The following is a 14,431-nucleotide window of genomic DNA, read 5'->3' as shown; positions in this document are numbered from 1 at the left end:
CGATTAAACAATCAGGACTGACAGCTATAATATTTTCTTAATACGAATGTATTAATTTAGGTATTGGCAGGTTTGACAGAATACCCTCACCAGAGAATCATGGAATTAAAACTACAATTATAATGCTGAAGTAAACATGCTACAATATTCTGAGCATGTATAGTAGACCAGGTTATTGTCACAAGAACAATACTTCAAGTAATACCTTGAGTGTAATTGTAGTCCGAAAAGCAATAGTTCAAAATGATTTCCAATAATTCATGTGTGACAGACAAATTACTAAAAGGTATTAATAAAAAACCCTACTCTGTTAAATATAGAGTCATAATAAATATGAATCACACAAGCAAAGACTTAATCTAGAGTTTGTATTTATTTAGCAATAAACATCAAACAATACCCCAGACTTTTCTTTGTCATAATCACACACCATTTAATTTCTGCCAAATAATAAAGGTAAAACAACTTCATTCATCATTCATTCATAAATTCATTGTCTGTCTGGTCCTGTACATAGTCACTGGCAAAGTTAACAATGTTTAATAATGCCTTTAAAATCAGAATATCCATTTCTGTATTGCCGGGACCCTCATCATAGTAGTTCTTTACCGGGAAGATGCAATTCACAGGAACCCCCAGTTTAATAGAGCACTCCTTCATCTGTGAATGCACAGTAACGTGTATCGGCATATTTATTTCAGCAAACAGAGCTAAAAAGCTATCATTTTTCATTCAGACTTACCTTCTTTTTTATTTTTTTGCTTGTGTAGACCTTCTCAAGGTTGCTTTGAACGAGTGGACACACTTCATCCACCTTGGTCATGATAATGACTTGAGGAATCCCTGCGGTACATTAACAATAACTACTTATTTATATAGAGTAAAATATTTTATTATGAGCATTATGAGAACGGTCTAAAGTGCATAAAACAAGCATGTATTATAAAGAGCTGTTTTTGTCTCAGAGCAGTCAAACTATATTTTTAGGTTCAGGCATCAAAAACAGAGCTATGTTAGAGTCTTTGTATTGTTAACTTGGTGGGTTTTGCATAAACATAACTGCACCCATGGCAATGAAAAAGGAACCTACTTTAAGTATTATTTTTTTCCGCTTTGTACCTATACATTCCTTTTATTCTTTACAGTTCACTGTATTTAATCACCCCAAAAATGAAAATATTTTATGTCTTTACATTTAGATAAACATGAAAACATGATTGTTTTAATAATCTCCACACTACTCTTTTCTATATAATGAAATAAATAAAGGTATACAATTCAGAATAATATATTCACTGTGTTTTACATGACTCACCCAAGTCTCTTGCTTTGTGACGAACTTTTCTCAGTTGGTCAATTACAGTCTGTTCCATTAGAGATATCGAGTTAGCTGGAATAACAGCCACCAGACAGTGAATCCTGTCATTTAAACTGGGGTTTTCATTATACTTTGGGTTTCCTTCAGAAATGGGACTTTCTGCGTTACACTGAAGGGACATAAGCACTAAATATATTACAAGAATATGCAATTAAAAACAGCTTTGAACTATAATAGGTTTGCTATAAATTTAAATCATTTTACAGTTGTTGTTTTTTTTCAGTTGCTAACATCCTTTTGTCCAAGCTGTAGTCATATTTTCAAAACTCTTAGCACAACATCCGTCTGTTGTGATTACAGTTTTTCTCAGTCGCTTTGGTGCGTTTTTCACATCATCCCTAACATGTGCAAAATAATAAGTGCATTTCTCAGAACAATTTGTACAAACTGCAATATACAATAGATATGTTTCTAAAGCTAGTCAGTCACTAAAAATCCTTAGTACAGTACATCTCTCAAAAGTAAATATTCATGCCAACGATCATGTCAGTGCCATCAGAATGATAAGTCATTGAGTCACTGTTCACGAACAAGCTCGTCAAAATGTTTAGGCATGTTGTCAATGTAACTGTGTACTTTGACAGTATTACCAGATGAAAACTTAGGCTACAGTTTGGATGACAGTTACTGTATTGAAAATGCACAAGGCTAAACTTCTATGGCATATATCAATTTCAACAGTACCATTTACATATTACTGTATGTGGTTATTGATTGAAAGAGACAAAAGAGATTTTGTTTTTCACAGCTTTTACTAGTACTACTTTATGTAAGAAAACAACAAAATAATTTAGAGTAAGAAAAAGACAAGGGGCACAAAGGAAAATAAAAACTAAATTAGAAAGAAACACAGGAAACACCCCTAAGACACAACTTTGCCCGCAGCACTGTTCATCCAGACGTTCCTGTCTGTCGGCCCACATATTCTCATCCACATCACACCGGATATTTTCCCTTCCAATGCAACGTGGAAAGAATCTTTTGGAATGCCTTATCCATCCTCTGCAGGCGTCTACTGTGATGTCCTCACATGCTGCATCCATTGCAGCCAGCAGGGTCATCTGTGTGTGTGGCTGATGATTGTACACCTTCCACCTTCATGCTGAAAAGAACTCCTCAATTGGGTTAAGGAATGGTGAATAAGGTGGGAGGAATTCTATGAGCATCCTCGGGTGGGTCACAAACCATTGCCTTATGATGTTTGATCGATTGAAACTCACCTTATCACAAATGACCACATACTTTGGCAAATCCTCTCTAAATAGACCCCTCTCATCATCAGGGATGAGAGCCCTGTAGAGAGTCTCTAAAAAGTTGAGTAGATGCTGGGTTTTGTATGGCCCTATAAGGGGGATATGGGTTAGGACGCCATGCTCCGAAATAGCAGCACACATGGTGATATTTCCTCCCCTTTGGCCTGGCAAATCCACAGTAGCTCTGTGACCGATGACATTCCGACCCCGCCTTCTGCATTTGGTCAGGTTCATTCACGTATACAAAGTTGTGAGAGGGTTCACTTGATTCCAACTCCATTATAAGCTATATCCCAGAACACACAGTTGAATTTGTTTTGGTAAGGAAGAGTGACATAAAATGTACTGTACATATATTGCATGTTCCTTCCACAGCAATGGAAATGTGTGCAGTTTATGCTTACTGTACTATGTATCATATATAAAATGTTGCTGTAAATTAGTTACATAGATATATGTTTAACCTGTACATACTGGTACCGTAGCTCCTTAACTCTGTCCTCATTCCTTTGGAATGGTACACGGTACAGCTGTTTCATACTCATCTGGGCCCGGTTTCCCGATAACGCTCACTCTTAGCGCGGTAAGAAGACTCGAAAGATATATCTTACCAAAGTTGTTTATGTTCCTAAGTGTGTTCCCCGAAGTGTCCCTTAGGAAGCTTCTTAACACGCTGCCACTTACGTCCGACGTTACAAAGGCGCTGTCCCAAGTAAAGGTGCTGAATAAGTTGCCATCGATTGCTCAGGAATCGATTTTCAACTTCACGCGAAGGTGCATTACAGCGTTAAGAAAGACAACACGTTCTATGCAAATGAAACATTCCTCAAATTATTCCAGTAACATTTATTTTAACATAGTTTTCCGTAAAATATAGACTATTAATTAAATTATCAAATTGTCAGTAATATGTTCACACGATATGTTGTGATGGGTAGACGAACCGGGTCTCCCTCGCTAATCATCCACCCTCCTTATCCCATTGTGCCACTTGTGCCGCTTCTTGACATGGCTTTAACGACTTCTAAAAAATATGTAATACACTTTTATATTAATGGTAAGGTACTTTACAATCTGAATTCCCCTGCGTGGCGCAGAAGGGCGTTGGTGACAGTGTGGACGCACCACACCGAGGTCTTGCTTAGGCCGTAGCCCTCTCCCACGACCTCGATGAAGCTCCCTGTAGCAAAAAACCTTAGCGCTGTAAGCAGCTGGACTTCAGAGCTTAAAGCAAAATTCCGCCGCGTTACCCTGGCAAGCGCAGGTCTGAGAAGGTCCAGCAGCTCCATAATGAGTTGTGTTGGGAGGTGATTTTTTTTTAATATAACACGTCAGGCAAAATGTCAAAAGTGCTTAAGTTTTGCCGAATAAAAAAATTGACATGGACTAAACAGCTCCGCGGCCGGCGCCGTCTTTGATTCAATACAAGGACACGTTGGATCGCTGCCATAGTTGGTCGCTTACTGGACACTGCATGCTTACCCATTTATAGATCTTAGCCATTTAGAGCCAAATTGTTTGCCAGATTTTAATTATCAAAAGTGATTGCCAATTTAAACGCTTTAGTGACATTACGAAATAGCCTAGGCTAATTACCACCATATTAGTTCTGATACCAAATAAAGTCAACTTCATAAATACCTGTACAGAGGCGTGTCTACGTGGTGGCCAGGGGTGGCACAATGATACGGCGGTTGGAGCATGCCTCTCCCGAGCGGGGTCCCAGTCTGTGAACGACGTTCACGGAAAAGGCCAGTTGGTCTGCGATGTCTGGTGAGACCTGGCTGAATAGGTAGACTTGTTTTAAGTAAATTTCTAACTGCATTTGGCAGTGGCGGATCCTGGCATGTGTAGCTGGCTACGGCCGCTTTCTTCTCCTCTTTATACTTAATTTTAGGCGGTTTCTATAGCGTGATATTTGACATATCGAGAGTGCATAATGTTACGTGATCCGTAATGCGCGAGCATGAATCTCCACTCGCAAGTGAATTTCCTTCACTCACACAAAACTGGATGTGTGCTTTTAAATATACATTGTTCTTTTATGAATTGGCTCTGCTTGTGCTCAAAGATTACGTGTATGCTCAAACGTTCTTGCATCACTGAAGACTAGAAGCGCCTTTTTTCTAATTCAGATGAGGAGTAGGCTTATCTCATTAAATGGAAGCAAGCTGATTATAGTCAGCCTTAGTTATTTATTTTATTAATAGCCTTCTTATTTTAGTTAAGTGCTTAACTTATAAATATGCATTTATTCAATTGTTTTATTAAGTGCATTTGTATTTTGTTGTTTTTGTATATAGTTTTGCAATAAAAGCGTATTAACCAGGTTCCAGAAATAATTACTGATGGTGCTTCTAAAATTAATGAGGGTGCTCTAGTCTTAATGCCCATTTTCACATTTTTTCTCCCGTCTATTGCTTTGGTCATCATTGTGTCAATCACTGCTACTTCGAGAGTGAATCCCACATAAATATGCAGATGTCCCCCCCGCCAACCTCTTTTGAGCCAGTGCCCCAGACTGGCCACACCATTTAAAATGCTCTAGACACGCCCCTGGGCCTGTATCCATTGTGAACATATTTTATTATTAGTCTTAAAATATCCATAACATAAAATCATTTTTGAGCCACAACATTGTCAACATACCATAGTTGGACTTGTACTGCGCTGCGCAGATTTTTAAAGACTGCTGCAAAGTGGCGGCGACTGGCGTCTCGAGCTCAAACAACGCTAAGAGAGAGCTTACGAATGGTCCAGACCAACCTTACGAAAGTGTGACTTACAGAAGATATACTTAGCGTACGAATGTGTCGGGAATCGTGCCATAACATTAAGAGAGAGGTTAAGGAATAGGTTAAAAACTACTTAGCGATAAGAACGTTTTGGGGAACCGGGCCCAGACCAACCTTACGAAAGTGTGACTTACAGAAGATATACTTAGCGTACGAATGTGTCGGGAATCATGCCATAACATTAAGAGAGAGGTTAAGGAATAGGTTAAGAACTACTTAGCGATAAGAACGTTTTGGGGAACCGGGCCCTGGTTTCTGTGCAGCACCCTGTCGATGGTTGAGATGCTAACCGTATGGATGTTTTCAAAGACATCGTTGTCTTCTATAATGGTCCTTTGTATTTCCCTGAGTCTCATAGCATTGTTTTGCTCGGACCATGGTGCAAATAGCCTCCTCCTTTTGAGGTGGTGAAAAGGCGTCCTCTGCCACCGGTTTGAGGTAATCTTGCGGTCCTATGTGGGGACAAATGCAGTGATGCATCGCACACTTTCACATAGACAAAAATTATGCAAATACACATTTTACTGTAAAACATACAGGTGGGTGCATGTAAGGTGCAGTATGTATCTGCATAGAGTATATTTCTGTATGCTGTGAAATACAAGTGGACTACTGTAATATGAAGCATTATAGGAAGTAAACAGTATACTGCTTATATACAGTAACAGTGCACTGTACATTGGTGGACATACCTGATCTCTCTTCGAAACGTTTGAACAATTGAGGACATGGTTGATCTCCCAATATTCAGCTGCACCCTTTGACCCGCTTCAGCCATAGTAAGGCCATGATTGACAACATGGTCTACAATAGTGGCTCTAATGTCATCAGATATGCGCCTATGTCCTCTTCTGCCTCTTCCTCTGTTTTGCCTTCCACCACGCATCCTTGCTCCTCTTCTTCCTCCTCTTGGCTGTTGACCCTGTTCGTTTCCTGGTCCATCCATTACTGGTAAATTGCAACTCTGTGTTGTGGTCTGTCTATATATGATTCCCAGTTGATTGTTCATGAGATGCACCTTTGACAACTGGTTGATTGTTGGTTGAACTAGCACTTTACATTCCTTGAGTGAGGGTCAATTTCACCTGCACGATTCATTAATTCACGTTTTTGTACAAAAGGTCTAATAATAGAAATGTGGTAAAACTATGCTTGGCAGTTTATGACAAATAGTTCAACAATTTTGCATGTAATGGCTTATGCAAGGAACTAATGCCTAGATGTTTTGAGGGGGTAAGACTATTGCAAAGAGAACTATATAATACATTTTGAGCAACATGACATTAGCAACTGATAATGTAGGAAACCACAGATTAAATGTGCATAATCAATTGGATGAATGTACAAAAGCAATCGCAACTTGTTCAAAAGAATGAGAAACTGGTTTTATGATGTGTATAAATGATTAGATGATGTGGAGTTTGTACAAGTAGTTTTGAGAATTTCATTTCTGATTTGAGAAATGCACCAAAGCAACTGAGAAAAACTGTAACACAATTTGTGTTGTTTTCACACAATATGCAGTCAACTACCACGTTTCTAAAATGCTTACATTTACTTTTCATACAAGCTTACCCAAAACCAAAATCATGGATCATTTCAGTCTTATTTGAGTCAGAAATGAAGACCTAATGTTCCAAAAAGCTTCTACTTCTGGAACAACAGCAGCTCAAATGTATTGAAAAAGATATCTCTATATAGAATTTTTGTTGATGACTGGCATCAGCTTTCATGGGGGCACCATCCACATCCAACCCCCACCCACTAGAAAGCAATATAATCAAGGTTCCAGCTGAATTTCTGCATAGTGGACCCTATAGTGGACCCTCTATAAAGTAATGACTCATTCAGTTTTAGATAGTATGTTGCCAAGAATAAACACATTCAACACTTAAAAATGTAGAATGGGTTTCAGTTGAAGGTAAACTGAAGGCTAAATTACAAAAAATCTACAGATGTTTATATTGTCTATTAAATGAAGGTAGAACTGAAACATGACAAGTAATGCAGTTTTTGTAAAGCTATCAACTGTTAGTATTTTGACAGTCGCCATGCTATGATTGACTATGCTTCTGTTGGGTAGAAACTAGTGCTAATGTTTTGACCGAGTGACTCAATTTTGAATCGGGTTTGCTGTGTTTTGATAGAGTTAGTACATGTAGAAAAGGGTATTCAGCATTTTGAAATGAAGAGTTTGTATTTATTTAACCAAATTTGGTTTTGGCCAGACAATTAATTATTTAGTCTAGAAAAAGTGCTTTAAGTATTGGTAAATACTTGTTAGCAATTGAAAAAAAAAACTGTAAAAGTACATGCCAGTCTCTTACACAGGCAAAACTGTATACCATTGACCTAAACAAAGTTCTGATGTGTTCACTTTATTAAAATGGAGGAGCTTTTTCATTTTCATTATGAATTAACATGAAGACATTATACTACTATAGTAACTTCTGATATAAAGCATACATTAATCATATCAAAAGTACTACTGAAAGGCTTTGAAATATTTTGACCTGTATTTTTTAAGATTATGTGCTGTGCTGTTTAGTGTTGTGTATTAACTTACTATGTATCCATTTTGGACGTGGCCCAGTAATATTTTGGAAATGTCTTTGGGATGCACACCATTTCCTTCTTCTTGTTCCATTCCCCTGATGTCAGTAAATGTGAAAGGAAAGTAAGATCCTGCATTCTTTCTCAGTTTAAAATGTTTGCACTGGAAACAAAAAACAAACGTACACTTAAAGTGAAGTGTCACCCAGTATGGTGACCCATACTCAGAAGTTGTGCTCTGCATTTAACTAATCCAAGTGCGCACACACACACACACACACACACACACACACACACACACCATGAACAAACACTCCAGAGCAGTGGGCAGCCAATGCTATGGCACCCAGGGAACAGTTGGGGGTTTGGTGCCTCGATCAAGGGTCTCACCTCAGTCATGGTATTGAAGGTGGAGAGAGAGCTGGTTATTCACTCCCCCCCACTGACAATTCCTGCTGGACCTGACACTCAAACCCGCAACCTTCAAGTTACAAGTCCGACTCTCCGACTGCTTACATACTGTCCTTAAACACACTTACATTAGATTCTTAAAGTTCTTCAGATAACTGGACTCTATATGAACCAGAATTTTTTGCTCTTGAATCATTCAGACTTTTGAACAAATTAATGATTCAGTGGCTCTCTTGCAAAGATTGTCAATTTTTAGTTACTGAAACAAAAATATTTGCTTGTCACACCTATTGGTTTACTGATGTAACCTGCAAAAAGCCCCAGTGCTGTTGGAATAAATAACATTCTATGACCCAAACTAACTTTTCTATGAAATGCTTTTACCTCCATAGTGAAACTTCTACCGCTTAATGAATCTGCCAGGGCTCTGGTGGTGTATATATATATATATATATTTTTTTTTTTTTGCATGAAGTCCTTAGGCAACACTGCTTTTCATGAATTGTCATTTAGATGTTGATATTCACTCACTTCTACTAGCTACATTAATGGATAAAATAAAACTTTGAATATGATGTCTTAAGGTCAGCTATTTGTTTTTTAATTAATAGCATGCATCAACCACGCATTTTAATTCACAACTTGATATTTTAAATCTATTTCTCAAATATGTAAATATATATGGATATAAATTATTTTCCAGCATGAAATGCAATTTCAATTCCTTTTATATGTGGACAGTTTCTGTCATAATAATGAGAAAATGACATACCCTGAGATGAAGGCCAATATTTTCGAAGTAAAAATGCCATCCTAGTAATGTTTGGTACTACTAAAATCAAGAATTAGGATACACAATCTCCTAATATTAACAATATTATAAAAAATGGAAATGTCAAATACTTAAATTCCAAATGCCAAATATATACCAAATACTGGTGTCAAATATTTAAATTCATACATCAGTTTAATCATTTTATCACACAAAAACTATGAATAAAAAGCCAAAAAAGAAGAAAGAATTTTAATTTCAAAAGTAAAAGTTTAATTTAACTTACTTGTTTTAGAAAACAGGAGCCTGTTTGTCTTTTACTGTGCTTGGTCAGTCCTGTCTTATACAGACTACATCAGTCTGAATCCGTGTGAGCACTTTGCTTTCTGTTTCTACAAAACGTACCTTGTTTTACATAATAACTGCATAAAGAAATATAAATAGATCTATTTGGAAATCAGTCTCAAATTTGTTTAAAACATTTCCTCATATGTTTCTCACTATAGTGACTAAACAGAGTAAATAATTTAAGTTTGATGTCATCTGCTCACTTCTCTGATGTTAATGCTCCAAGGAAAACCCAACAGGAACAGCCTTTAATGATATGATACTGTAGGTAGCCTATTTGAGGAAAAAGTTCAGTAATAAGAGTTCTCTGAGATGGTTAGATTGTATGCAATATTTTCTACAGTATGCTAGAAAATAAAAAAATAAAATTCATGAAAATGTTTACATTTGCAAAAAATCTGATTACTAATGAAAATAATTCTTAAAAACCAAAACATTCTTCCCAAATCAATTAAAAGTAGTCAACATCAGTTAAACTGAACAGGGGAGAGTGGGGACGATTGAAACAAGAGGCAGTTGCAACATGGCTTATTTCTTCAATCAGGAATGAGCTACAATGATGATATTTGTACTGCACATGCTCAATTAGCCCATTATTCTTCCTAAAAGAAATCAGCCACATGTGAACATTCTTTCTACCATTTTCATGGTAGAAAATTCATTTTTTTATGATCAGATTTTTGTCATACCATCTAAGCGTAATTCATTGTAAAGTCATATCACTTTAATCAGTGTTTTCTGAGCATAGGTATAGGCATAGCTAGAATGTGTCAAATATATTCTGTCGAGGTACCAAGTGTTATTACCGTTGTCAGTGTAGGGACAGTTGCAAGCCCCAAATTAAATTCTTTTTAGGGCTCCATAAAGGCTTAGGTCGGCCCTGAGTGGCTTTATTGTATTAGAATTTTGGCTTTCCATTACAAACGGTCTCTAAAACACTGAAGGAAATGCAAAAAGTGTTGCAACCATCCCCACTCTCCCAGTAGTGTAACACTGCAAGGTTTCGGGAATGACAAATACTGGAAAATGCTCAGCGATCCACAGTGATAACCACAGCGTTATGGTTTTGCATCTTGTGCTGCAAACAAGAAATGTGGATGCAAGTAGTTTAACCGTTTGGTTTTCCATAATTTTCAATCAAAGTAGCGGCTAAAGAAAGTCACATTATGTCCAGCAAGTTGCGTAAACTGCCATTGATAGTGTTGTTGAATTCAGTTTGCTATATTGTGTATGTGTATCTCTGCTTATTTTAAATGTAACCTATTTTGACCTGGCCCCCGCAATTTCTATGGCTCCATTAGGACCAGTAAAGGAAAACTGTAAGGTATCAGCAGTTACTTGAGTCTTCGATAGGCGCAGAATCGCCACATTAATGAACCTCCTTTTAGCCGTGCATGAATTTAATGCAAGAGCCTGAGTTTACGTCCGCCAACAACATTTTTAAAGGAGTTGTCAAACAGATCCGACGATCCGGTACAGACAGAACATCACACTACCCTCCGATTTCATCGGCAGACCAGCAAATACTGAAGCAATCTGCTGCACTTGACCCTGGCAACCCGAAAGGTTTAATAAAAAATGTGTGGTATGACATACACCCACATAGCAAACGGACTTGGCCCAAATGTGGCCTCAAGCTGGCACTGCTGGCCTCCTGTCGGCAAAGGCATGTACCCTTTCAGCCAGAGCTGGGCCATGTGTGGCAATGATGGCACAGCGTGGATCACGGCAAACAATATGAGGGCCGATAGTTGGTGGGAGGAGTGTGGCCTAGATCAGTCCAGTGATATGAGGCCCAAATCAGTCTATGATCTGGCAGCATATTATGTGACTCATGATAAACAAGATAAATACAAAATTGCATGATAATGGTTAAATGATCACATACATTTTAATGTAGTGTAGTGTTGTTAAAATGTAGTATTTGAAATGGCAAGTCAAAACAGAATGAAACATTATCATTTCAAAATTAAGCAAATCAGTCAACTGCATAAAACTGCACTTAATTATAATTTTATTACATTTTATATTATTATTCTTGGTACAAATAATCTTAGAATCCTTACATGAAAAGAGAGCGAGAGAGAGAGGTTTAACAAGACTTTATTATTTACATAATACAATCATTATTTACAACATCAAATACTCCTTGATCAAATTAAAATAAATTAAAAATTCAGAACCAACTGGCCCTCAAGAATTTCACACAAAACATTTTTAAGACACCAAATATCATCAAAACACCCCTCATTTTTTATAAGATTATAATATAAAAACTCTATCTTCAACCTTCCAGCTACAAGGTTCTTGAACATTAATTCAGCATCAATAGTAAGAAGATTCAGCCCTTTATTCTTTCTCGTCTTCCAAATTGCTAATTTTGCAGTTCCGATCAAATAGTTTAACAAACACGCTTTCCTTTTGATTGAGAATCTGTACATCACACCCCCAATAAACACTTCTTCTAAGAATTTCTCATCAAATGCTCGAAACCATCTATCAAGAAGATTAAAAAGACCTTTCAACCTATTACATCTTAAAAACAAATGCTCCAAATCTTCTACCATTCCACAAAACCTACACTGTTCACTCACTGCCGGATTCAGGTGCGCCACATGTCTGTCCGTAGCTATCGCCCCGTGAATAAGCCTCCACTGCAGATCAGCAGTGCGCTTCTCTATGGGAGGCTTATACAGGGCTCTCCACCTGTCCCTCACAAGGAAGTCTGGCTTCAACAAACCTGGCCACCTGGAGGCTTTCTGTCCTTTAAGAGAGTCCTGGTGTAAAACTTTGACTGTAGAGTGATATATTGCTTTTTTTGATGCCGACTCAAAATATTCTAGCTGCGGGGTTTTAAAAGATAGAATTGACCCCACGTCTTCATCTTCATTTTCTGTCTTTATAAGATAAGAGATTTTAATTCCTGGGAGCTCCTGTTCATTCGTCATGTCCATCAAAGTTCCTCTCCCAATGTACTTTCTGTAACTACTTGGTAAGGTATTGACAATCCCCTCCATCAACTTTTCTGTCAAGCGTGAAGATCTTAAGCCAGTCATTTCTTTAAGCTCCTCCAACGACTTCCATCCATCTCTATTCAAGAGGTGTCCCAGCTTGACAATGCCCTTTCTCTGTAAGCATGCACTTACACTTACAGAAGACAAAAGTCTTGTTTGAATCATTGAATTAAAAAACAATGGTTCCTCTAGAACCCAGCTCCCATCTTCATCAACCTCTTTTTCAACTTTAAAAACAGTTCTCCATGAATGCAACATTGTCCTGTAAAAATGCGAAAGCTCAGACATGTCTATCTTCTCCAGGTTCATTAAAAATAAATGTTTATCCAATCCAAGACCCCCAGTTTTTTGAAGAATTGCCTTTGCAGTCTGAGACCAAAACAAGTTCTTATGGTAGAGAAGTCTCTGTGCTGCTTGGATTCTGAAAGCACAGATTCTGCTCCTCACATCCACTAGACCTTGGCCTCCTTCTTCAACTGGAAGATACAGCGCTGCTGCGCGAATCCAGTGTTCTCCACTCCAGAAGAAATTCACAAAAGTCCTTTGTATCCTGCGGATCAGCTCATCAGGAGGCTCCAGTACCACGAGTCTATGCCACAAGATAGAGGCAGCCAGGTTGTTTACCACCAGAACTCTTCCTCTGTACGACAATTGTGGTAATAGACATTTCCATTTAGACAATCGAGCATTCACCTTTTCCAGCATTCTCTCCCAATTTTTTCCTTTAAATGCTGTATTTCCTAAAAAAACTCCTAAAATTTTTAACCCTTCTCTTACCCACATCAATCCACCCGGTAATTTTGGAGGTCCTGACCCTCCCCACTGCCCAATAATAAGCCCTTCACTTTTCCCCCAGTTCAATTTTCCGGAAGATGCCCTCTCATATTTTCTAATAATTCCCGTTAAAATGTCAACATCATTTTGACTCGTGATAAAGACTGTGATATCGTCCGCATAGGCAGATAATGACACCCTACTATTACTATTTATACCAGGAAGTAAAATTCCATTCAGATCTCTCCTTATCCTACACAACAATGGCTCAATAGCCAGACTATACAATTGTCCAGAAAGTGGGCATCCCTGCCTAATACCCCTTGAGACCGGTATTGGTGCACTTAATCCTCCGCCTGCTTTAACCATCACAAAAACATTTGAATACAACAACTTAATATAAGATATAAAATTATCTCCAAACCCAAATTGTTTTAAAACCTTAAGAAGATACACATGGTCAACCCGATCGAATGCTTTCTCTTGGTCTAAACAAAGAATACCCAGGTTTAAGTGATTAAATTGGTTAAAATCAATTACATCCCTTAATAAAAAAAGATTATCCATGATTGACCTTTTGGGAATGCAATACGTCTGATCATTTTGAACCAATAACTCTAAATAACACTTTAACCTATTTGCTAAACACTTTGACAGTATTTTGTAGTCCAAACATAATAGAGAAACTGGTCTCCAATTCTTTAGAAGACCTAGATTTCCTTTTTTTGGAAGCAAAGACAGTACAGCTCTTCGACAACTTATAGGAAGGATTCCACTTTTGATGCTTTGAATGAGTACTTCATACAAATCTTGTCCTAATATATTCCAAAATGCTTGGTAAAACTCAACTGGCAGTCCATCAATTCCCGGAGAACGTCCTCTTGATAGCTGTTTCATTGCTTCTGTAATCTCCTGAAAAGTTATTTGACTGTCTAATGATTTTCTCCCCTCTTCTTCCACCTGAGGTAAATCACTCAGCAAATCAGAAGCACTCTCAATGTCACAGCTCTCAGCATCATACAAGTTTTTGTAATAGTTAACTGCCAGCTTCTTGATTTCCACCGGGTCTAATGTTATAGTCCCATCAAGCCGTTGAAGATGATATATTTGTTTTTGTTGGGATCTTTTCTTTT

At 37.7% G+C, this 14,431-nt stretch overlaps 1 protein-coding gene across 1 annotated transcript; it reads right to left on the bottom strand.

Moving 5' to 3' along the window:
* Nucleotides 1-369: 369 nt before the first annotated feature.
* Nucleotides 370-8,821, bottom strand: ifi44b (interferon induced protein 44b). The gene is made up of 5 exons (XM_042716895.1): nucleotides 8,775-8,821; nucleotides 7,993-8,142; nucleotides 1,316-1,487; nucleotides 743-843; nucleotides 370-660 (listed from the first exon to the last, which is right to left on the bottom strand). Exons 1-5 carry the CDS (start codon nucleotides 8,778-8,780, stop codon nucleotides 475-477), a joined length of 615 nt encoding a protein of 204 aa, XP_042572829.1. The 5' UTR covers nucleotides 8,781-8,821; the 3' UTR covers nucleotides 370-474.
* Nucleotides 8,822-14,431: the final 5,610 nt, after the last annotated feature.

Source organism: Cyprinus carpio, chromosome B1 (assembly GCF_018340385.1).
Source record: "Cyprinus carpio isolate SPL01 chromosome B1, ASM1834038v1, whole genome shotgun sequence".
In the NCBI taxonomy this organism is placed as follows: Eukaryota; Metazoa; Chordata; class Actinopteri; order Cypriniformes; family Cyprinidae; genus Cyprinus; species Cyprinus carpio.
Note: the sequence above shows the minus strand (reverse complement) of the source record. Positions and strands in the feature narration are given on the sequence as shown.